The sequence below is a fragment of the Culex quinquefasciatus genome, chromosome 2 (assembly GCF_015732765.1).
Source record: "Culex quinquefasciatus strain JHB chromosome 2, VPISU_Cqui_1.0_pri_paternal, whole genome shotgun sequence".
NCBI classification, from domain to species: Eukaryota; Metazoa; Arthropoda; class Insecta; order Diptera; family Culicidae; genus Culex; species Culex quinquefasciatus.
In genome coordinates this window covers 145,767,002-145,790,334 of record NC_051862.1, presented here as the reverse complement: position 1 = coordinate 145,790,334, position 23,333 = coordinate 145,767,002, and the positions used below count along the sequence as shown (strand labels likewise).

Genomic DNA, 23,333 nt, shown 5'->3' with positions numbered 1-23,333 from the left:
TCGCACACACTACCAATCGTTTGTTTTGATAATGTGCGTGATCGCCGTGTAAAAAGTGACAGTTCGTCACTTTTTAGTTTGACTTTGACCAACCAACGGGGTACAAACAAAAAAGGGTCAAACGAAAAAGTGACCAACCACCGGGGGTTGAGTGTAACTCGATTCCACCCTAATGGTACATTGACATTGTTTTGCTTGATTTTACCTTATTTCAAGCAAAACAATGTAAATGGGCCAAAGCCGAAGTGTAAACAAACAGTCTGTTCTGCTTGTTCACATCCACTGACGTAAGCAGGACAGACTGTTTGTTTACACTTCGGCTTTGGCCCATTTACATTGTTTTGCTTGATTTGTGCTTACTTTTATCGAAAAGCAACGGTTAATTTAATAAGCAGCATTTTTAGCAAATGTTTTGAAAATTACCATCAAGTTTTCATTCAAGCACACATTTTTATAAAAAAATACAACAACCGGTATGTGCACGGAACTGGTTGTTAAGCTATGAACAAGATTATCCGTTCGACGCAGAACGTTGCACCAGTTCGATTTTCTTACTTAAACTGTCAGTCGAACAATATACAGGGGTAACTATGTTTAGTGGTCGATGACAACAGGCAGGCTAAGATTATATCCTGCCAGTCATCGATCATTGAACATAATAACCCCTGTAGATTGTTCGACTCAAAGATCATGGAAAAATCAAACTGCAGTCCGCCATGGCGCAAAGTTTTCCGTCCATCACAGCGTAGAACGAATAAGCTTGTTCTCAGCTTTATGTTTGAAACGGAATTCGGGTACGATTTGAATTAAATTCCGTTTCAGAATTCGGATTGAGTATACTGGGTTGTCGCTTTTTTGACGTTTGCCTCCCGTACCTTTTCCGTCACAGCTCATGGCCTATCTACAATCACTTAACTTAGAAAATTTCACTTAGCTTAGGAGTTTGAATCAATGGAAATGAATCTGATCTTCTACAATGAAAAGGAATAAAATTAGAAACTTGACGTATGGTTTGGAAAATTTCAAAATCTACGGTAAGCTGACGTTTCCATATCAAAGGTAAACAAACAACTGCATAGCAACGTATATCAGCCCAGCAAATTTTCTAAGTTGATTGTGGATGACGGCCGTAAGTTGTGTACATTTTCTAAGTTTTACTTTACTTAACTATTCTAAGCTAAGTGATTGTAGATAGGCCATCACTGCATGGCGGCGCACGATAAAAATCTAGTACCTCCCGCGCACGGCCAGAACGTTATTTGCAAATGGCCAAAATCGGGTGAGAAATGGCTCCCGTGTGTTTTTCTATCGCAAATTTCGACGTTAAATGAGTATCGCAGCCGTCGAGAAACGTGCGCAAGTTCTACCGGAAGCGTCTGTGCAAAAGTGGCTGGTGTTTTTCGCCGTGAACGCGCGTGCAAAGTCGTGAAAATTGCGTATTTCAGTTTCCTTCCAAGTCGCTGCCTAAAAAATTGGGATTCGGACTCGGTCCTCCTCAGCCTTCGGTGTGCTCTTCTCTCTCTCTTCGGGTAAGCGCAAGCGTTCTCTCTCCCACTTCTACTGCTAGCTACGCCAATGTTGTTGACTTTGCAACTTGTCCACACGAGCGCGCCATCATGCGGTCAAACTGGGAACCAAAATGTTCGGAAATTTAAATAAAAAATATTTTTTGTAAATACGTAAAATCTTTACATATTTAAGTAAACATTATACGTAATTTCGCAATTATTTCAACTTTTTAATGAAATTTAAATAATGTTCCATTTGGCAAATTTAAGTTTGCGTTTTGTTTGGCCGAGCGCGCAAACATGTTGGTGTGTGTGGTGGTGGTTTGTTTTGGGTGGTGGTAAAAAGTGTACGGGACTTTGCGGGACAGTCCGTCGAGTGCGGAGAAAAAGTAACCTCTGTTTGTGGCCCTCCTGACCCCGGTACGGTACGGAGGGGCGAACCACGCGGAACAACTCATTCGATGGAGACGGATTTGTCGGACAGGGATTTGACCTCCAACCTGGGTGGATTATTTGGATCGTGCACTGGTCTGTAACATGAAGGCTGCCTGTATTAATCCCCGAGATCGAAACTTATTTGAAAATGAGTTCCTACCTAGTGGCGTACTCTTGAATATATAGTTGTAGAACAAGGTTTGTTAAAACACCCGATAGGAAGTATTTAAATTTGCTATTTTTTCGTTTGAGGATCAGGATTTAGGATATCATTTAATAAAACTTCTATTAAAAGATATGCAACCCTCACTTAAGAAATTAAAACATAAGCGAATGGCAAATTACCTCTAACATAAGGCATTATTTTGCGTACTTTAATGAAAACAAGCTAAACCCGACAAACTTTGCCTTGTCTCCTTTTTTTGTATTTTGACGTACTGAGCTTGATTGCTTATTCAGCCTCCTGTGATCAACATGTAATACAACGTAACTATTCCCATACAATTTGCCAATGCTTCGGAATCGGTTCGAGAGTGGCCAGAGTGTTTATTAGTTAGTGTAAAAACTGTCCTTGGGCTCATACGAACCCAACGCAGTAAAAAGTGAACTGATCCGTTGTTCCGTATTTAACTGGTTTGCGTTCGAACAAAACCATGTCTAAGTTAGTTAAGTTATTCAAATAGCATCTGAAAGTAGACATTCCGAACTGCTTATGCTGAAAATTTCATAGAGTTTAGTCAAGATAAAATCACTCGAAACATGAAATTCTTCAATTGACCTCCTAGACTCACCTTCACATACACATATCGACTCAGAATCAAGTTCTGAGCAAATGTCTGTGTGGATGTGTGGACAAAAAATTGTCACTCGATTATCTCCTGATAGGCTTCACGAATTTTGGCCGTTTTGAACCGTCTCAAAATCAGCAAGTTTAGTTTAAGTACTTTTAAAGATTTTTTGCAATTATATTGGTCTTATTATCCATTTTAAGAAAGGTATTGAAAAGACCTTTTCAACGAGGCCAAAACATTGAAGACCTGACAACCCTATCAAAAGTTATGAGCACTTAGGGAGCGTTCTTTTATTACGTAACGCAGTATGGGGGGAGGGGGGGTCGGAGGCCGTGTTACGCTCCATACAAAATTTTTAAAATTTGTATGGAAATTTTGTTACGAGGGGGGGGGGGGAGGGGGTCTAAAAGTCCGATTTTTCGCGTTACGTAATAAAAGAACGCTCCCTTATGTGTTGATTATACATTTGTTTCGGGTTTGTTGTGTAAAGACAAATATTGACGTTGGATTTTTGGTTACATGATAAGTATTTACGTCAGCTCTTGAATTCTGTTTGATAATATATTTAAAATTTGTAGAGTGTACACTTGAAGGCTGGATTAATGTGAGGAATGCATCAACCTGTGGCTGATTCCCACCCCGATCGGTCATTCCTCAAAATTAAACTGAACCAAACCAAACCAGTTGTCAAATTATTTCTGATCAAACTGACCATCGAAAAGCCATTTTGTACAGACTTTTTGTCATAACCGTATGGAAAATTGGAATTACGTTGATATCACTAAATCCGCTTATAACTAAGTCAGTTTGAATCAAATCAATCTACAATGTTCTACAAAGTTGTTCCAAATATAAAAATCCATGCATGTGCAGCACTTAAATTCTTTTAGATGAATTTTGAACTGTTGGGCGAACAAAAGATGAAAATTGTCGTTTTCCGCATACACTTGGGTTCGAATAGAGTTATCTACGTGCGCATGTATTGCGTGTACGTACACGAAGGATTTTTAGGTTAAAATTTGTACCCGCCAGCAAAAACAAATGGTAAGCTAGTGTGCGTGAGATCGGGCTTAGATAGCTCTATTCCAATAGAGATATCCACGCGCGAGAATGTGTTAGTTTGTAACAAAATTTACGCGCAGACATAGGCAAATCCAGTAGAATGATTCGTCTGTCAAAATCAGCTGTGTCCTTTGTTCTACCACGATCACGTGGTAAACAGCTGGTTTTTACAGACGATTGATCTACTCGATTTGCCTATGTCTGCGTAAAAAAAGTGTAAACAAAATCAGCTGCTTGGAATTCAGCCAATCACAATCGTTCAAAACCAAAACAATGCTTCAAATACAAATACTAACACAGAATGATGGTGTGCGTGAGAGAAACCGTGGAGATCTCTTATAGGCCCCCAAAACCAAAGCTAAAAACTCGATTCGCCACCTACATTCGAGTAGAAGAACTTTGGTGCAAGGTTACGTTTACGTTTTTGCGCGATAAGTGCAAAGGGGAATGAAAACTATTTTAAGGTTTTTAAAAAGAAAATTGATCTTTTGGAATAAAATAAAGTTAACAGGAGGTAAGAAATAAAAAGTTCTATCGACTGACCTTTTGATTTTTTGCTAAGTTGCCTTTTTCATTGAAAATTCTGAGATCCGGATTGAAAACGCGAGAATGAGGTTAGATTGCTAATTTTGAAAACCAATCCAATTATCATTTTTCAAGCAGATCTTTGCTTTTATGGTAGAAGTGACTTTAAAAATATTTGTCCACATGAATAATCTACATTCTCAATTGATTAGTTAGGTTTTGGTTGATTAAAACATTCCCTTATTTTGAATCAGATAATTAACTGGTTAAAACGGCCATCACAAAAATATCAATTAAGCTATTTATTTCTTACCTGAAAATGGTATAATTTGCTATTAATGTCGATTTTATGATGAAATAAAACAATTTCAAATTTCAAACCAATTTACTCGCTGTAGGTTATAATGAAAACATCGCCCCAAGATTGAGCGCCCTCTAGTGGGGGGCAATTTTGACGTTTTATTGCCTATACTGGGCACCTCGAATTCTTAACCAAATTGGCTGAAACTTTCAGGAGTGCTTCTGTGGATGCCAAACTATGGTTGTTTGCCCGCCTATCCGAAACAGCTCAACTATTGCCATTTTGGCGCACCCTAATCAACCACCTAAAGGGGGATCAGGGGAAAGTGGAGCAAGTGTAACAAGCTCAGGAAATGCTCGTTATAACCCATCAAAAACGTTAAAAATCTGTCGGATTTTTTTTATAATCATCTTATTCCAGGTCTTTACTAAGACTTTGATAGAACAAGTTTTTAAAAAAAATCCAGTTTTTATGTAATAAATGATTTTAAAAATTTTAATTTGCTAACAATTGAACTGTTATCACTTAGATACACCAGATTAGAATGTATTTGAAACGTTTCGTTCATTTTTAAATAAAATAATAATATTTTACTAAGGCCGTTGCAAATATTATTCAAAGTTTAGTCTAAAAAATCAGGGGGCCAAAAAACATTCAAAAAAAATCAAAATTTCCATGAAAATAGAAGTCTAATCAACTAAAAACAACCTAAAATGCATTTTTTTCTGCATTGATAATCATATTTAGTATGTTTGGGCTTGTTTAAAAATGTTTTGAATTTTTGTGAAATTCCAAAAATAATTTCGTCAATACTTAGATATTTTGGAAACTAATGATGGCAAAACAACTGGATAGGTGTATAATGCATTTTAAAACACTTTTTTTCATTAAAATGTTGAAACCATGGCTCGTAATTTCATTTTTTTTACAGGCTTTGTTTACAGGCTTTGCTTGTCATGTTATTTTATTATATTTATAAGCGACTTATTTAATTTGCGTTGTTTACCGATATATGAAAGTCAAGAGAATGAAACTTCAATCTTCTAGAAATTATTCCTCAACCTGATAAAAAATTTTCGTCTTAGAGATCTTCTCGGGATCAATTCCAAGCGCTTCGCGATTTTCTACAAAGTTGTTCTTCGGATCATCGGATTTTTTTCACTCTGACTGCGTTTCAATAGCAAATTCAATTAGCATCAAAATTGGTTTTAAAAAAATAAAGATTTAGGGTTTTTTTTCCAAAACTTTTGTTCAACAATCATCAAAAATGGGAAAAAATCGTAAGGGGTGAAATCAATGAAAATCGAGGTTAAATTAAAAAAAAGTTATGTCAAAAATTGGGCTTGTGTTTACTACTTTTTTCTGCTAAGTCCAAACTATAACCTACACCTTTGGCGAAGATAAAAAAACGATTAGAAAATTCCTTCTTATGACATGGACTTTCGAACGCTTTTATTGTGTATGGAAGCTCTCAAGTTTGTGTGGAATCTTGAACGTAGTAACCTATTTGGACATAAGTAATTGATGGACCAAGCTTAATCCAAATAAAAAACAAATTGCTAATAAAATTGCGAAAAATTGCACAACTTAAAAAAATGCTGGCCGTACGAGCGATGGTGTATCTTTCCTCGTTTCGGCTTCCCTCACCTCCCTTTATCTCTCTGATTACACAAATGGTCAGTAATGGTTGCGAAATGTTAATAGATAACCAGAATTAACGAGAAACTGTAACAACACGTCTGGTCCATGGAATCAGTGGACGTTGTATCAATTAGCCCGTTATAACTTTGTTCCGAACTAAATCAAATGGCGCAAGTAAGTTCATTTCCCAAACCCTTCCGCGAATGCTTCAGCACCGTTTCAAATCAAATAATCGCCACCATCAGCCGCCGTTGGCCATATACCGGGCAGCGGCAATCTCTCGCCTCGCGTTATCTATCAGAGCTGTGCAAAATCAAACAACAAATTTTTAATTCACACTGTTTTTCTTTTCTTTTCATTTTGTTTTCCTTTACAGCGCCGCTCTCCCGACGACGACTCGACATTCGTGAGCCCCTTCTTGCTGCCGGAGGAGACCTTCTGTCCCTGTGTGTGTCCCCGGGGTGGTCACACCAACAGCCTGCCAGCCAGTCACAAACACACTCGCAGTCAGCCAGCCAGCTAGCCAGAGCTCGGAGTGTGTAGTATCAATTAGATTGCTGCTGCCGCTGCTGTGTCAGGGAAAAAGTGGCGATTCGCGTATTTTTTTTTCGCTCCTTCTATGTTTGAGTTGCTTCTTGATTTCACGACGACGGCGCTGGTGGCACTGTCTCTCTGATGTGTCCCTAAAATAGAAATTTTAATATGTGATTTTTATTAGTATTTGAACCAAGGAAAAAAAAGTGAGCGAGTGAGGAGGAAAAAAAAGGTGGATTTCAAGCCGAGTACGAGCGGAGAATTGCAGAGTGTGAGGGCACAAACTATCGGCTCTGCTGCAATAAGAACCCAAAAAAAAGTGGAGCCTTCGACGTCACACATTTTCCGTTTTGTTGTTGCCTTTTTTTTTCGGCGAGGTGTTCATCAACTGCAACTAAAACCATTACATCGAGTTGGGCAATAAGAACGGAACGGAAAGTACACAACCACACGCGAGGACCGCGGCGGCACACCGTGGGCTGAGACAGTGAGCGTGTGACGCAAGTGAACCCAGGCTCGGAACAAGGAAGAAGCCGCAAGTACTCGACGATCGTCGTCTTATCGGAGATCTTGCCAAAACAGTGCGGAAGATTGGGGTGTGTGCGAAATTGAAAAGTGTAAACACAAAACAAAGAGGATTAGAAGTTGAACAGCGCTCAGTGGTTATTTTCCTATCAGAGTACACACACACACACACGTCCGCGCACCTGTGTCCACAAGCAAACAAACAGGCACACACTAACACACTTGCTCGTGAACGTCGTCGTCGTTGCATAATTGAGTGAACACCGCGCGAGAGTGAAGCAATCAAGAAGAGAGCGACAGAAGAAGAACAACAGAAAAGGTGCTCCCCCTGTATCGTATCGCACATACACACGATCATCGCGCACTGATAAAAGAGCCCCAACAACAACAACAACAACGTCACCACAATAACAAGTGGGGTGGTGTCGTCGTGATCGTGAATCGCAGGAAGTGCAACCGCTAAAAGTGGTGGTAGTGGGTGGTGCTCGGGAAAAAGTTCCGGATTTGAGTCGATGCGCACATTACAACAACAACAACAAATAAAGCAGAGAAGAACAAAAACACACCACGCACGCTGACACTCACAACTACAACACCGGTGAGTGCAAACGTTGATGGAAAACTGAAAATTAAATAAAAAAATAAATCGTCGCGTATAGGACGTACTTGGGACGGGCGGGATGATTATTGGGTTGGGTGTGCACAAATTTGTTGCGACGTTTTGTCAATGGTTGATTTTTTCAGATGTGGTCATGTTTGTACTGTCTGGTTATTATATTTATTTATTTTTTGGCGGCCGATTTAATTGAACGCTCGCGGTAGAATTTTAAATGGCAAAATGGCGAAATTGAAATCGTTCCGTTTTCGAACATTGTACACGGGCCCCTCCTTTGACCAACATTTGTTCTAGATTTGTCCGAGGGGTCATTCACAAACACCGTAATCAAAAAAATCCATCCTAGCCTAGCCATGCTACCGTTTCTACTCGAAACTAAGTGTTCGAAGGCTTGCTTGTTGAGGCAATTGCAAATGTCTTTTTACACCGTAGCTTCCATCCACCCCTGGATTCGAACTGACGACCTTTGGATTGTAAGTCCAACTGCCTACCAGTGACTCAACCGAGGCAGGACTCAGGGAGACGACTCCTACACCTGGATTGAGCTAACGACCTCTAACTTTAATTTATTTTCAAGTCACAATTTAAGTAAGCATTCTCGGATTAGTTTTCAAAAAGCCGTAAGAGCCATTGGTAAACAAAGTCCTTTTTGCATCGGTATTCGACCTACTTACGAAAAACCAATATCAAAAATGCTCGAAATTGTTCATTTACACGTCCTTCAAGTGCCCCATACTTGAAATAAATGAAATTTTGTTTCATTTTCGAGAAAAACGAAAATTAGTGTCAGAGGTCACAGTGGCTCTTACGGCTTTTTGAAAACTCACCCGAGCATTGTACATATATTTGAGTAACATTTATTTTTATATTTCATCAAGTAAATATTATGCATCGGTGACTGGGCTACGTTCTCAGCCCAGTTACCGAACAAGTACTGTACTCAATTTGAATTCCTAGACCCATCTTCATTAATTTACCTATTCAATCGACTCAGAATCAAATTTTTAGCAAATGTCTGTTTGTTGTGGGTTATCGATCAAAATAGTTGCACTTTCATATGTCGGGACTGTCTGAACCAATTTTGCCTTTTTTCGGGGCTCATTCGGAACGTCTTGGGGTCCCATAAATAAAACATGATGTTTTCAAAAGTTATGCTTAAAATCGATTTCTAACTTTAGTCTGGAAGAGAACCGTCCATAAACCACGTGGACACTTTTTTTAAAATATTTCTTGCAAGAGCAAGAAAAACAAAAAAACTTACAAAAATTGCAAAGGATAGAGGATAGAAGTAGAGAAAGCTTATATCTATATCATATCACAGGTTTTTTATCCATTGTAGATGTGCTTAAGGGATACATACATGTAAATCGAAAAAAAATCAGAGATTTAATATAATTTGAAATCTGTTTTTAGGGAATTAAAAAATACATTATCATCTATCATCAAAACAGATTGGAGACATTTGGTTTTATCAATGCCGAGATATAGCTATTTGCAGTTTCAAAAAACGGGTGCTACGATATCATAACACTGCCTTGACCAAATCGGCTCAAAATTGTGTTGAAGACTCCGGTCCTGTGTGTATGACGAAGGCCAATTTAAAAAAAACTCATTTAAAAAAAAGGCTAAAAATATTGTTGTGTTTTTCATATAAAAAAAAACTGACGTTTTTGATTTTTGTATTTTTTTAAAAACAAAATTTCAAAATCGGGCTTCGTCATGCACACGGGATATGTCTGTAATATGAAATTTTATGATTTTCTACATGTATGTAACCCCTTAATCATCAGCTCTCCGAGGGCCAGAAATTGCTCCGTCTTGCTAGCTACAGCAGCTCCGAAACCGCGTCAACATCTCCCCCGCGTTAGCAAAAAACTCCGGCAGGGTAAAGAGATTTTCCCCGGTGACTCCTTGCTGGGCCCCATCGCCGCTACCGGCAGCGACCACGTTTGCAAACGACCACCCCCATCCAGGAGGGATCGTTGGGTTGTCCGCTGGAACCGTTCGCTGTTTTTTTTACAGATTCAAAAAAATATCTATATAGGGGAAATTCTCGTATGTTTGGCAGGTTAAGCACTCGCTCCTAATTCCATCCAATTTGCTGATTTTCACTATTTAAACAACTAATTTTGCAAAACTTTCGATAGAAACTTGCTTGCTCGCTTCTCATTGAGCTATGTATCACTCGATTTCAGTTGAAAACGCTTTTAATTAGCTTTAATTGAATGTCAAAGTTCTGACCTGCCAACATTAGAGGCACGCTGGAATTAGTTCCCCTATATCATTAAACAAATTTCAACAGTTGCTTCTATATGCTTAAATCTGCTGCTAAAAATGTGAAAATCTCTTTTATGGCTACGAATTTGACATGATACAGATAAACGAAACGAAGTGTACTTTAGACTTCGTCGCCGACGGAGCGACGCCGGATACCCATATTTACACTTAGAATTTTTAGAGCGCCGCCCGCCACGGTATTCGAACCAGCAACCTCTGGATTGTGAGTCCAGTGCGCGGTCCAATTGATCCACACGGGCGGGCAAAAACAGATACAGATAAAATACAATAAATCTCCATGTCGAACAATGTCTTAAGTACAACCCTTGTGAAGAAACAGCGGCTTTAAAAATAGAAATGTTGAATAAAAAGGGGTTTTAGACATTTTTTGGTGTTTTTTTTTTTCAGTCTCGAAAAAAAATAATACCGAGTAATAACAGTTCAGTAGGGCGAATCTGCGTTTGTAAACAAGTAGTTTATCCCGCTTTAACTTTACGTGAACTGTCACTTGAGCAAAAGGGATTGACTGCTTGTTTCCAAACGCAGATTCGCCCTATTGAACTGTTACTTCGGATTTTTGCCTTCCTCACTTTGCTGAGGAAAGGCTATAAAATCTCTCGAAAAACGAAATTCTTAATTTGACCTCCTAGATCCACCTTCATGTATACATATCGACTCAGAATCAAATTCTGAGCAAATGTCTGTGTGTGTGGTGGTCTCATTCGATCCGTCTTGAGGTCCCATAAGTCGCTATTGAAAATTATATGGTTTAGTTAAGTACTTCAAAAGTTATGCTAAAAAAACGATTTTAAAAAAAGTCCGGAAGATTGTAAAAAGGGTGGTTTTTGTTAGAAACCCCGTTATTTTATACATTTTTAGAAAGGTATTCAAAAGACCTTTTCAACGAGTTCAAAAGATTGAAGATATGAGGACCCTATCAAAAGTTATAAGCACTTAAGTGTTATTTATGAACTTTTTAGAGGTCGGACTCATGTATTTCGATGAAAACGTTGTCCGGATCTATCATGCGACTTGTCGTTGGATAGGTAATCGAAAGACCTTTCCAACGAATTCAATAGATTGCAGATCTGACAAACCTATCAAAAGTTATAAATACTTAAGTGTTATTCATGAACCTTTTAGAGGCCGGATCTCCGATAATTTGATGTAAACGTTGCCCGGATCTATCATGTGACTGATGGTATGAATAATTAATCAAGTTTATAGAACACTGAAAGTTCCACCTTTTTGTAACTATTTTAGATTGCATTACCCTCTAAATGTGAGGAAGGCACCAACCACCTAAAGGTGGATTAAGTAACGTTTTTTTACTGAAATTCAGTAAAATTTTACTGAATTTTCATCTACTGAAATTTCAGTATTTTAGATTTTACTGAATTCTCAGTTAACTGATATTTGTCACTTTGATAGATGATTTACTGAAATTTCAGTAAATTGGTTGTTAAAACAACTGAAATTTCAACAAAAGAAACGACAAATTATTTCGCGGAAATTCAGTAATTTTCTTTTGGCAGTTTGACAGATCATTTGCTGAAGATTCTTCAATCGTTGCTGGTATTTCATTTATCAAAATTTGATTTTGCTTGTCATTGAAAATGTTTCCAGTACTGTTATTTATACATTTATTTCATCATCATCGTCCAAACCTAAAAAAAACAGGTGAGAAAAAAAACGAGGCATTTGATATTAAGATTTTTCTTACCTACAAAATTTAAAAAAAAACACAACATGTTTGAAAGAGGATTTTTCAACAGTGTTTTTGTTCATTACCGAATTTCAGCAAAAGTGATGATTACTAAATCGCATTCAGTTTATTACTTTACTGAAATGGCAATCCAAAATTTGCTGTGTAGTTTTTTTCAGAAATTTTATTTTTAAAGCCGCTGTATCTTCACAAGGACTTCGGACAATGGTTCTTATGGACCGATCCATGTGGCCTAATGATTCCCAGCAGCTCGGACCAATTATAACTGGTGGACGATCTAAAATGTTGTTACATGCTGTATGATGGATTCAAGATCAAAGCAGTAGATTTTAGTCCCTAGCAAAAAAAAAAACGGAACAAAAAAGTACAGCGTCATTTATTTAGTTTTCCTTTTTTTATTCTCTCTTGCAGTTTGCCCGAAGATTACACTCGAGCAAGTAGTAAAAGTGTTTAGAATCTGAGGTAAGTCCGAGCAGTTGATCCGTTCTGAGTAGTACCCAATGATTCTAATTGTATGATATGGCTTTTCAGATCCTTGTATTTTCATTTCTCTACCAAGAAATGCAATAGTTTCGTACAGAACTACGAAGTAGCTACAACACAAAATACAGCAAATAACAAAAAAAATGCAAAGCTTCATCTCTAGTATCGAAAATCATACAAAGAATTTAGACGTATTAATGATCCTTAATATTAAGAAATCCGATAAAAATATCACCAGTACTGTTACTACTACTGCTAAATTTACTACAACTACTATTTCTACTGCTACAAAAAGTACTACAACTATTACTCAAAACAACACGAACAAGTCTGAATACGCTTTTAAGAAATCACTTAATAGTTTGCTAAGTTGTTTAATCGGAGCGGAAAGCAGGCAACCGGAACCGGAACTGTCGAAGGAAGCGAAGGTGGCTCTCAGCGAGGCCTATCAGCAGCTGCGGCGTGTACTGGACGAACCAGAGCAAAAACCACTGTTACTACAATCGATCAATGAGTCTGAGCAACAATCAGGGATTGTATCCGATATTTTACTAACCGTTAAAAGTAATCCAACTATTCGTAAACGTGCTGCGACAACAACGCCGAATATCGATTGCATTGCGTTTGTGGTGATTGGTGTCCAAAAGCAGCAGCAGCAGCAGCAAAAGCAGGAACGTGACCGGCTCGCTGGACAATACTATGCACTGAGCGAGCTCGAACCGGAAACCGGAAAGACAGGTTGCTACAACGTTACGAAAGACGGGAATTTGACACATTTCAATCATCTGATCAAAATCACGATGAATGATAATGACACTGTGAATATGATATGTGATTTAATTGAATACCTGATAACAGTAAACACTAATCATAGTATAATAATTGATGCATGTAGTAGCTTGATCTGTAATGACCAAAACCTAGATACTAAGGACAACAACAATGATATAGCCATGGCAAATGTTGCAACCGATGCTAATACTTCCGAACAAGCCAAACGAACCTCGAAACTAGTAACAACAACGTACGTTAAGTTTGATGATCTACTGCGCATGTCCGAGTGGGAGAAGACTGTGCAGCGAAGTGGCGCCAAGCTGCCGCGAATGAGACTGTGTGGTGGAGGAGAAGACTCGATCAACAACGGAACCAGTGCTTGGGGAACGCCCGGTACTGGCAATCCTGGCAACTCATGGGGAGGCATAAATCCCCAGCAACCGCCAGCGTGGGGTGCTGGAGCTCCGGGCCAAGCCGGTCCAGGTGTACCGGGAACGTCTGCCGGTGGTAAACCACAACCACCTCCGGCTGCTGGAGGTCCAGGAACACCGGGTGTTGAGAATGCTGAGGGAGGAAATGCATGGGCCGCCGGCAATCCGGTCAATCCGGCCAACAACTCAGGAGGTGCTGCGAATCCAGCTGGGGCCGCAGGTGCCAGCGGCAGTGCATCGAATGCAAGCAACAGTGCCAATCCAAACCAACCACAGCAGCCAGCAGCCCAGCCTCAGGCTGATGCTCCGGCAACCACACCGAATCCAAAGCTTGAACGTCTGAACACCATGATTGAAGCGTTGCACGCATTGGATGGTTGGGGCTCGGAGAATGTAAACCAGGACACCCGGTGGGATGTGCCAGCTTCGCCAGAGCCGGGATCCAAGCCAGATCCAAACAGTGCGGTCACTGGACCTACCGCTGGAATTCCCATGTGGAAGACCAACACCGGTACCGAAATCTGGGAAGCGAATCTACGCAATGGCGGACAAATGCCTCAGCAACAACCCGTTCAAAAGACTCCGTGGGGACCTACTACAAACCATGGTGGAGTCTGGGGCGAAGACGACGACTCGGGTGACCAAGCCAACGTATGGAACGGAGCCTCTGGTGGTAATCCTGCTGCCGGAACACCTCAAGGTGGCCCGTCACAACAACCTCCATGGAATGCCGGTGGTGCCGGTGGCGGCATGTGGGGTCCAGGTGGAGTTGCTCCCGGTGCCATCAAGAAGGAGAACGATTGGGGTGGAAATGCTGGTGGACCAGCTGCCAGCTGGGATCAACGAAATATGCCAACTGGTGGAGCACCAGGTGCTGCCGGTGGAATGGAACCTACCAACATCGATATGCGAAACATTCGTATCAGTGGCGGAATGGACGGCAATCGTGAGATTCGTGGTGATCCTCGCGGCATCTCCGGACGGTTGAATGGAAATGTGAATCTTTGGGAACAGCACCAAATGCCAGGAATGGCCCCGAACAAGATTCCACAAGTCACTACGCCTGTCACGCCATCTGGTGCTGGTGGTCCGTGGCCAAACAATCAACTTCCAGGCCATAACAAGATGCCATCAGGTTGGGAAGAACCTTCGACTCAGGGTGTGCGTCGAAACGTTGACGACGGAACGGCCGTCTGGGGACAAAACACGCTCAGTCGCCAAAACTCGAACGTTTCCAACTGGAAGGAAGGTTCGGAGGGACCATCACGCAACTCGGTTCAACGCAACTCGATTGTCGGAGGAAATCTTCCGGGTGGTCCGATCAGTGCCCGACTTGGCAACTCTGGCCCCATTAAACCGGACAACCTCTGGGGACAAAACAATGTGGGAGGAGGTCGCGGAGCTGGTGGCGCTGGCTGGGGCGATGACGCCGGTGGAAACAGTTGGGAGGAAAAGAACACCGGTTCACTCTGGAACGAAAATCCGTCTGCCGGTGCCGGATGGAACAAACAAAGCAAACAGATGGGTGGCAATAACTGGAACGACGTCAACGGAGGAGACATGGGCTCTGAGTGGGGAATGCCAGGCGGTGGCATGAACAAACCACCGAGCAAGATGAACCCGCTCGAGTACATCCGCAGTAGCAAGCAGTTCCGTATCTTGTGCGAAGGAGGCTTCAAAAAAGAGGACGTTGAGACGGCACTCCGCATTTGCAATATGAATCTCGAAGAGGCTATCGAAATGTTACAGCGGAATGGTTCCGGAGGAGGGGACTGGCGCCGACCGGACGATCACGGTCCTGGGTTTGGAAACCAGTTCGGTGGTGACCGGTTCTCTGCCGGTGGAAACTCATCCTTGCCCTTCCCGGGACAGGTAAGATTAGTAGCTAGATTGGAGGTGATTTACTGGGTATGACATGTTTGGTTTCTTCAACATTTCCAGAACAATCAGAACCCGCTGAGCGGTTTCGGTGGAGGTAATCCAAATCTTAATTTCAACAATATGAAGTTCGGTGGAGGACATGGTGGTGCCGGAGCCGGCGGAGCAGGTGGCGCTGGCGGTCCAAACGGTGCCGGTGCTGGACCGTTCGTACAGCCCTCGGCTCTTACTCAGAATGCACAATCTCAACCGTCGACGCAGCAGCTACGCATGCTCGTCCAGCAGATCCAAATGGCCGTCCAGCATGGTTATTTGAACCACCAAATCCTGAACCAACCGCTGGCCCCACAAACCCTGCTGTTGTTAAACCAACTGTTGAATCATATCAAGGTGAGTTGAGCTTGTCCTCCGCTAGTTGACAAAATGATTATTCTTTTGCCTTTATCTCTCGTAGCAATTACAAGTTATGCAAAGCAATCTGAACCGCAGCGGTGGTGGCGGTGTAAGCGCCGTACAAATATCTCTTGCAATCAACAAGCTCAAGTCGCAGATCGGCAACCTGCAGAATCAGATCACCGCCCAGCAGACGATCTACGTGAAGCAACAGCAGCAGCAGCAGCAACAGCAACAACAGCAGCAGAACAATCCGAACGCGCTGGCCGGTGCGGGCGGTGGCGGCCATCCGGGTAGCGACATGTTCCGCACGCCGGCCGACCTGGCTGGCCTGCCGGGCAACTTCTCCGACATGTCGCTGAAGGATAACGGGAATCCGTTCCCGTCGGCCGGCGGTACCAGTCAGCAGTCGCGGCTGAACCAGTGGAAGCTTCCGTCGACGCCGTCCGTCGAGAAGGATTCGGACCTGACGGACTTTGCGCGCGCCCCGGGAACTACCTCGAAGCCGCCCGGTTCGGTCCTCGGTGGAATTGATGACGGGTGAGTTTTGTGAGAGAGCTTGCGTTAAGTGTGAATTAATGGTTTTTGTTGTTGTTGTTTTTTTAGAACTTGGTCCAACGGCCGCTCGATGGGCGATGGTTGGCCGGATTCGAATGCTCAAGACAACAAAGACTGGGCCGCGAATGCGGACGCGTTCAGCGATCTGGTGCCGGAGTTTGAACCGGGTAAACCGTGGAAGGTTCGTACGATGCGTTTTAGGAGGAGTCCTGGGTTGAGATTGAGGGTTTTTTTTTGTATTACAGGGTAATTCTGCCACTCGCATTGAAGATGATCCGACCATTACGCCAGGAAGTGTTGCCCGTTCCCCACTCTCCATCGCAGCTGCCAAAGATTCGAATTTATTTGCCAATAGCAATAGTAACAGTAACAATAACAATACCAACAGCAAATCCTCGCCGACTGAATCGATGACGTCCTCCACCTGGAGCTACAATCCGAGCGGTAGTGGCCATGGTGGCTTCGGAGGAGGCTCCAAACTGTCGAAGAACCCATGGCCGGACAGTATCGTTCCTCCGTCAGATTTGTGGGACAACTCGTTGGGCGTAAAGGGAGGCCGTGTGGCTCCTCCGGGGTTGAAGACCGCTGGAAAGTTGGACGCCAACGGGTGGAACGCTGGCCCAACCGGTCCTACCGGTGCTGGCGGTGGTGGTTGGAACAACAGCTCCGCAGCATGGACGTCGACATGGATTCTGTTGAAGAATCTTACCGCTCAGGTAACCTTCGCCATGGTTTGAGTTGTTCATGTCTTGAACGAACTGTTTGTGCCCCCCCTTTTGTAGATTGACGGTTCAACGTTACGCACACTGTGCATGCAGCACGGCCCGCTGTTGGCGTTCCACGTGTACCTCCACCACGGAATCGCACTGTGCAAGTACTCGTCCCGTGATGAGGCCACCAAGGCCCAGCTGGCGCTGAATAACTGCATGCTCGGCAACACCACGATCTGCGCCGAGATTCCGACCGAGAGCGACGTTCAGAACATCCTGCAGCATCTTGGCCCACCGAGTGGCACCAACGGTGGCATGGCCGGTGGCCAGTCTGGTGGTCAGAACTGGCGACTGGGAGCCGCCGCACAAGCGCCACCTGTACGCACTCCAGGTAGGATTACGAGCGGGGTGGTGTGACCCGTTGAACGGTGCATTCTAACGTGAGCTTCTTCGTTTTAGCCGTTGATACCTGGGGATCAGCTTGGCCCAGCAGTGGTGCGGGATCGAACCTGTGGGCCCCACTCGACGGGCCATCCGACCGAGCAACGCCAGCCAATTTGAACTCATTTTTACCCGAAAGCTTGCTCGGTACTGAACTGAATTAAGCCGCACGAAAAGATACAGCAAGCAACAGCAACAAACAAAAAACCGATAGTTAATTAAGTGAACAAAGTCTATAGGATAGAACGGTAAGTACTGCTTTTTTTTTACTTTTTTTACGATTTCTACTCGGTTCTATTGCACTACTCGTTCAAACGTCCAAATTATGTGTTCCAAAAAGTGGAGTTCGGCCATTTTACTTGTTTATTCAACTCAGTAGCCTATGAATTCTGAAATAGTTTGTTCTGTCATATTTTCAAAATTTCATAAGGCTGGTACAAATATTTTAAAAGTTTTTGTCACCCCCCTTCAAAATTGGCCCGAAAAATCAGGGGGCAAAAAAAATATTTTTACAATAAACTTCAAAATTTCAATGAAAATTGAAGTGCAACCAACTAAAATCAAATTAAAATACATTTTTCTGCATTTAAAATCATTTTTAGCATGTTTGGGTTTATTAAAAAATCTTAAGATTTTTGAAAATTTTCGATGCAAAATCTTTTTTTTCGATACAATTTTTGTTTTTGTCAGGTCTTAGATTTTTTGAAAACTAATTATTGCAAAACAACTGAACTGCCGTTCTACGCATAATTGTCCCATGTTCAAAAAAGTGCAACTGAGAAAAACGTGATTGAAATTTTTCGACCGATTTCTGTGTTTCTACGCATAATTGTCCCGTGGTTTCCTATTCGCCCTATGTGTCCCTAATCACCCCAGTTAGCAGTTCATCATCCGTGATTCTCTTGCTATACACCAGGTAAACAAGACATAATGCTTAGTAAAACTTATGATTCCGTGTAAGAAAATACTTGGTGGGACAATTATGCGTAGAACTTTAACGATGGGACAAACAGACTTGGTGTTGTTTTTAATGAGTTTGCGAACAAAGTACCAGATTTTATGTGTTTTTCTTAAAGTACACATCAAACTAAACTCAAAAATGTCATAAAGTCAAAATCGTCCAAAACTGACATGGGACAATTATGCGTAGAACGGCAGTGAACTAGTGTAAAATGCATTTTAAAACACTTTTTTTCATTTAATTGTGAAGACTATGGCTTGTTATTTAAATTTTTATATTTTTTTATTTTTTTGCCCCCCCCCCCCTTGACCTCGGTCAGGGCCGAGGGACAAAAACTTTTTTAAATATTTGCATCGGCCTAATTTCAAAATTTCAAAATTTCAAAATTTCAAAATTTTAAAATTTCAAAATTTCAAAATTTCAAAACTAAAAAATTTAAAAATTTAAAAATTTAAAAATTCAAAAATTTAAAAATTTAAAAATTTAAAAATTTAAAAATTTAAAAATTTAAAAATTTAAAAATTTAAAAATTTAAAAATTTAAAAATTTAAAAATTTAAAAATTTAAAAATTTAAAAATTTAAAAATTTAAAAATTTAAAAATTTAAAAATTTAAAAATTTAAAAATTTAAAAATTTAAAAATTTAAAAATTTAAAAATTTAAAAATTTAGAAATTTAAATATTTAAAAATTTAATAATTTCAAAATTTAGAAATTTAAAAATTTAAAAATTTAAAAATTTAAAAATTTAAAAATTTAGAAATTCTAAAATTCAAAATATCAAAAATTCAAAAACTCAAAAAATTTCAAATTCAAAAAATCAAAAATTCAAGAATTTAAAAATGTGTTTAAATAGTTTAACTTTTTTCAAAAATTCATAAAGTCACAAATTCAAAAATTTTAAAATTCAGAAATTTAAAAATATAAAATTACAAAAATTCAAAAATGCGTGTAAATAGCTTAATTTTTGTTGTTTTTTTTTTAATTTAAAATGCCTTTTTTCCATTTCTTTTTATTTTTCTTAAATTTTTCAATCTTTTTAATTTTTTATTTTGTTGAATTTCTTTAAATTTGTCATTTTTTTTAATTTCAAAATTTTTGAATTTTCAAATTTTATTATATTTTTTAATTTTTTCTATTTTTTATTTTTTTAAATTAAAAAAAAATTAACCTATTTTAATTTAAAAAAATATTTTTTTTTATTTTTTTATTTTTTATTTTTTTGAATCTTTTGAAATTTTCTCAATTTTTATTTTTTTTAATTTTTGTTTTTTTTTTGTTTTCTTTAAATTTTTATTTTTTTCATTTTTTTTTATTTTTATACATAAAAAAACAATTTAATTTTTTTTCGTGCATGATTCAGTTTTCCGTGCATCATTCCATTTGCCGCAGTAGCAAACCAGCAGAATAGCGGGTAGCAAAGTGAAATCCCGAAGAACTGAGAGCAAATGTGCTACCGCGACAGGTACCGCGGTGGGGTTGACGTCGGGTGCAAATTTGATTTGCTTCGATGTTTGTTACCCGCGCTGGAGATGCACTTACTGATAGAATTCAACCTGTTTCCGACTGGTTAACGCCGCGCTGAATAATGTCGTTTTTATTTTGGAGCACATATTGGACTTAATGCTGAGTTTGGCAATAGTTCTTCTGGGCACACTCTGATGTAGTTTCTACCTCCTCCCCCCCACAGATTTTGTTGGACATCAGAGAACGATGGTAGCTGAAGGCCTGGGTTTATAAAATGAAGTGTCTTTTCACAGTCAGCGGTTTCGTCTGGCGTAGTATTAAGGTGTTGTGAATGTTTTTATCATTTTTTTTAAATATAACGATATACAATTAATATATATTTGAGAAAACAGAAAAGTAATGCGAAAAAACAACACAAAAAACGAACCTTAAAATGCAAAAAAAACCAACACACAAAACATTTCAAGTCAAAGAAAAGTCTAGTTATATGTTTCACATGTTAAGTTTTACTATTGTAAACTAATTTTCGCGTGTGCGTACGAGGTGTGTGTGAGAGAGAGAGAGGACTCGGACCCCTCTAAAAACAAAGAAAAAGCATACATACACAAATCCTATTAAGTTTAGGTTGCCGCTTTAGGGAGTAATTGCTTTTCCGCTCGTCGTTTCATTTCCGTGTATCTCATTTTGCGGCTCCAAAAAGGGCGGCCAAGTCACACAATTCACGCAACACACAGACACACAATTATGTGCACACACTTTGCAGTAGGTGAAAGCAATTTATAAGCAAATCAATTGTGGTATTAGAGTATATATTTCGGACAACAAGTAATTCTTTAAGGAGAAAGTATATTACAGCTGTTTTTCTTTTTTTTGCGATGGGCAAAGAAGAGAAGTGAGGAAAACAACAAAAAATACGTTGAAAAGACAACCCGTTTTGCCACTTTTGTATGGCAAGCAGTGTTGCCACAGCAGCACAAAGCGCAAACGCTAATTGTAATTTTTAATAACTGATAGGACCTTATTCGATTTGTTCGAACCTGAAAACGCTTCTCAACGAACGCCATTTACAAGAAAGCTTTGAAAATTAAGAGTATTGTTACAGTAAAAAAAAATCGCGAAAACAAAAGTGCTAGATAACTGCGCGCCATCTCTTGAGCAGGAAGAAGAGTTACAATGTTGCACTTGCAGACAAAGACACACACACAGTAAAGATAATATTTAAGCTTAGGGCAAAACCTAAAGACAAGGCAAAATCATGAAGGCACAGCGTGCGAATCAGCAAAGTGAACATGTTTCCTCTTTTTATTACTATTTTTATTATTTTTTAAAGAATTGTAGAAAATTATTGGTTGTGTACTATTTATTGTATTACTTTTTAACTTCGTTTTAAGTAAAGCTATCCGTATCGAAGGAAAAATCAAATCATGTCAAGTGGACCCTTTATTTCTCGTGCTAAGCTAGCACACGGCACCTCAGTGAGATACTTCCCCCATCCAAATTAAAAAAAGTCAAGGATCGAACTCTACACTGATATTAGTAGAACAAGGATCAAAGTGCAAACGCATCCGTACTACAGGATCTACAGCGCTCTCTGATCGGAGAACGAGACGAGAGTGTGCTAGATTTCCGTTTTTCTCTTTGTTATTTGATAAGTATTGTTTGTACCGCGTCTTGTTACGAAGAAGCAGGTTAGTTTTGCTACACAACCAGTAACTGCCGCAGCACTTTTACCACCACCAAAACACGGCTATGTCTGATGCAGCAATCGTAGTGTGATTAGGGTCATTCCCAGAGATGTCAGAAGGGCTCGTTCAACCTCTTTCTAAAACCTTCCATTATCAGAAACCAAACTAGAGAATTTGGAAACGCTTCGTATTTATTTATTGCAACTTATATTTTAAACCTACTTTCTACGCGAGTATCCTGTGCCAAAACGAAGAAGAATAAACAAAAACAACAACAACAAAACTCTATTTACATATCTCTCGTGTAAGAGCAATTCGCCGGGGCTTCGCGCCATCCTTTGCGTCTCTCCCACTCACAATGTCGTTGTCGCGCCGCGAACTCCGAGCTTGCCATAGCGTAAATTTCAATTCCCCCGAGAAGCAGCATCAGCACACACACACTTTACAAGTGAAAGAATGATTACCCTTAAAAGTGTTAGCGTTAATCTCAAACAAATCCGATTTTTTTGTCGCTTGTGAAAAAAGCAACAGGATACCGTCGAAGCTGTTGTTGTCTTTCTCTGTGTATGGTAATGCTTTAGTTGACCCTCTTTGTGATACTAATAAAGAAAAAGAACATATTTGCCTATGTATATAAGCTAGGTTTCAAACCACACACACACACACACGCTCCAAAGGTTGATTTGTTTTAGTTTTGTATTCTATCCGGACGGAGGAGAGCACGAACGAAGCAAGAAACCCCCGTCCCAACTCTCCCATTTGTCTTTGTCCAAAATAAGAATATCCTTAAATCGCAATCCAATTCGCTTGTCCTAGGTTTAAGGCTCAGATGTAAAATGTAAAATAGGCGTGTGTCACGCCGCCACCGGAGTAAACGCGTGTGTTTTGTTCTTTAACAATTGCCTCCTTTAGCTTAGGTTGTGTACACACATTAATCTTCCAAGAAAAACAAAAAAAACACATTCATTTGTTGATTCTGTTTATTGCTCACAATTAAGAAACAAAAAACTGTTATTATTTTTTTTCCTCTAACTATTAGTAAGGTGCAACACTCTGATATATACCAGTTCACGGAAGAAACATAGCTTTAAGGAATTACACACACACACATATAACTCTAAGTAAGGCATCATTAGACTGTAAGGACGGCCAATAACGTGCTAAAAAAACCCGAGTGTAGAGAACGATAAAAATAATTGTGTGTGTTGAAAAGCTGTGCATTTGAATGCGCAGATTTCCCCTTACCCACCACCACCACCACTCCAGAAGACGTGTGCCGATTGATGTTACCTTTTTGTGCGTACTGTGTTCCGTTCCCGTGAAGGCTGGGATTTGAAGAAAGCTGATGGTTTGCAATACTGCGAGGGTTGATGGGTCCGTACTTTCTTGAACTAAGATCACTTTCTTTCTTTTGAACATTTTTTCCTTTCTGCACTTAAATATCATCAAATTGCCGATTTATGACGATTGCCAAAGCTTCACTTAAAAAAAAAACTATCATAATCCAGCCAGATCTTCAACATTTTAGACTCGTTTGGAAGCTCTTTCGATTACTTATCCAACGATAGCTCGGATGGTCGATCCGGATATAGTTCACTTACATACAGGCAGG

The 23,333-nt window shown here is 40.1% G+C and overlaps 1 protein-coding gene across 1 annotated transcript; it reads left to right on the top strand.

Moving 5' to 3' along the window:
* The first annotated feature begins 1,251 nt into the window (after positions 1–1,251).
* LOC6044602 (protein Gawky) lies at positions 1,252–22,353 on the top strand. The gene is made up of 11 exons (XM_038251793.1): positions 1,252–1,529; positions 6,640–7,920; positions 12,353–12,403; positions 12,473–15,501; positions 15,571–15,897; positions 15,962–16,440; positions 16,507–16,639; positions 16,704–17,174; positions 17,241–17,559; positions 17,628–17,857; positions 20,260–22,353. Exons 4-10 carry the CDS (start codon positions 12,568–12,570, stop codon positions 17,771–17,773), a joined length of 4,809 nt encoding a protein of 1,602 aa, XP_038107721.1. The 5' UTR covers positions 1,252–1,529; positions 6,640–7,920; positions 12,353–12,403; positions 12,473–12,567; the 3' UTR covers positions 17,774–17,857; positions 20,260–22,353.
* Positions 22,354–23,333: the final 980 nt, after the last annotated feature.

Bases quoted from the DNA above. Each gene is read 5' to 3' on its own strand.
- LOC6044602 (XM_038251793.1), top strand. From the start codon at position 12,568: ATGCAAAGCTTCATCTCTAGTATCGAAAATCATACAAAGAATTTAGAC. The intron at 17,175-17,240 runs GTAACCTTCGCC...CCCCTTTTGTAG, and splicing joins TGAAGAATCTTACCGCTCAG to ATTGACGGTTCAACGTTACG. The intron at 17,560-17,627 runs GTAGGATTACGA...TCTTCGTTTTAG, and splicing joins GCCACCTGTACGCACTCCAG to CCGTTGATACCTGGGGATCA.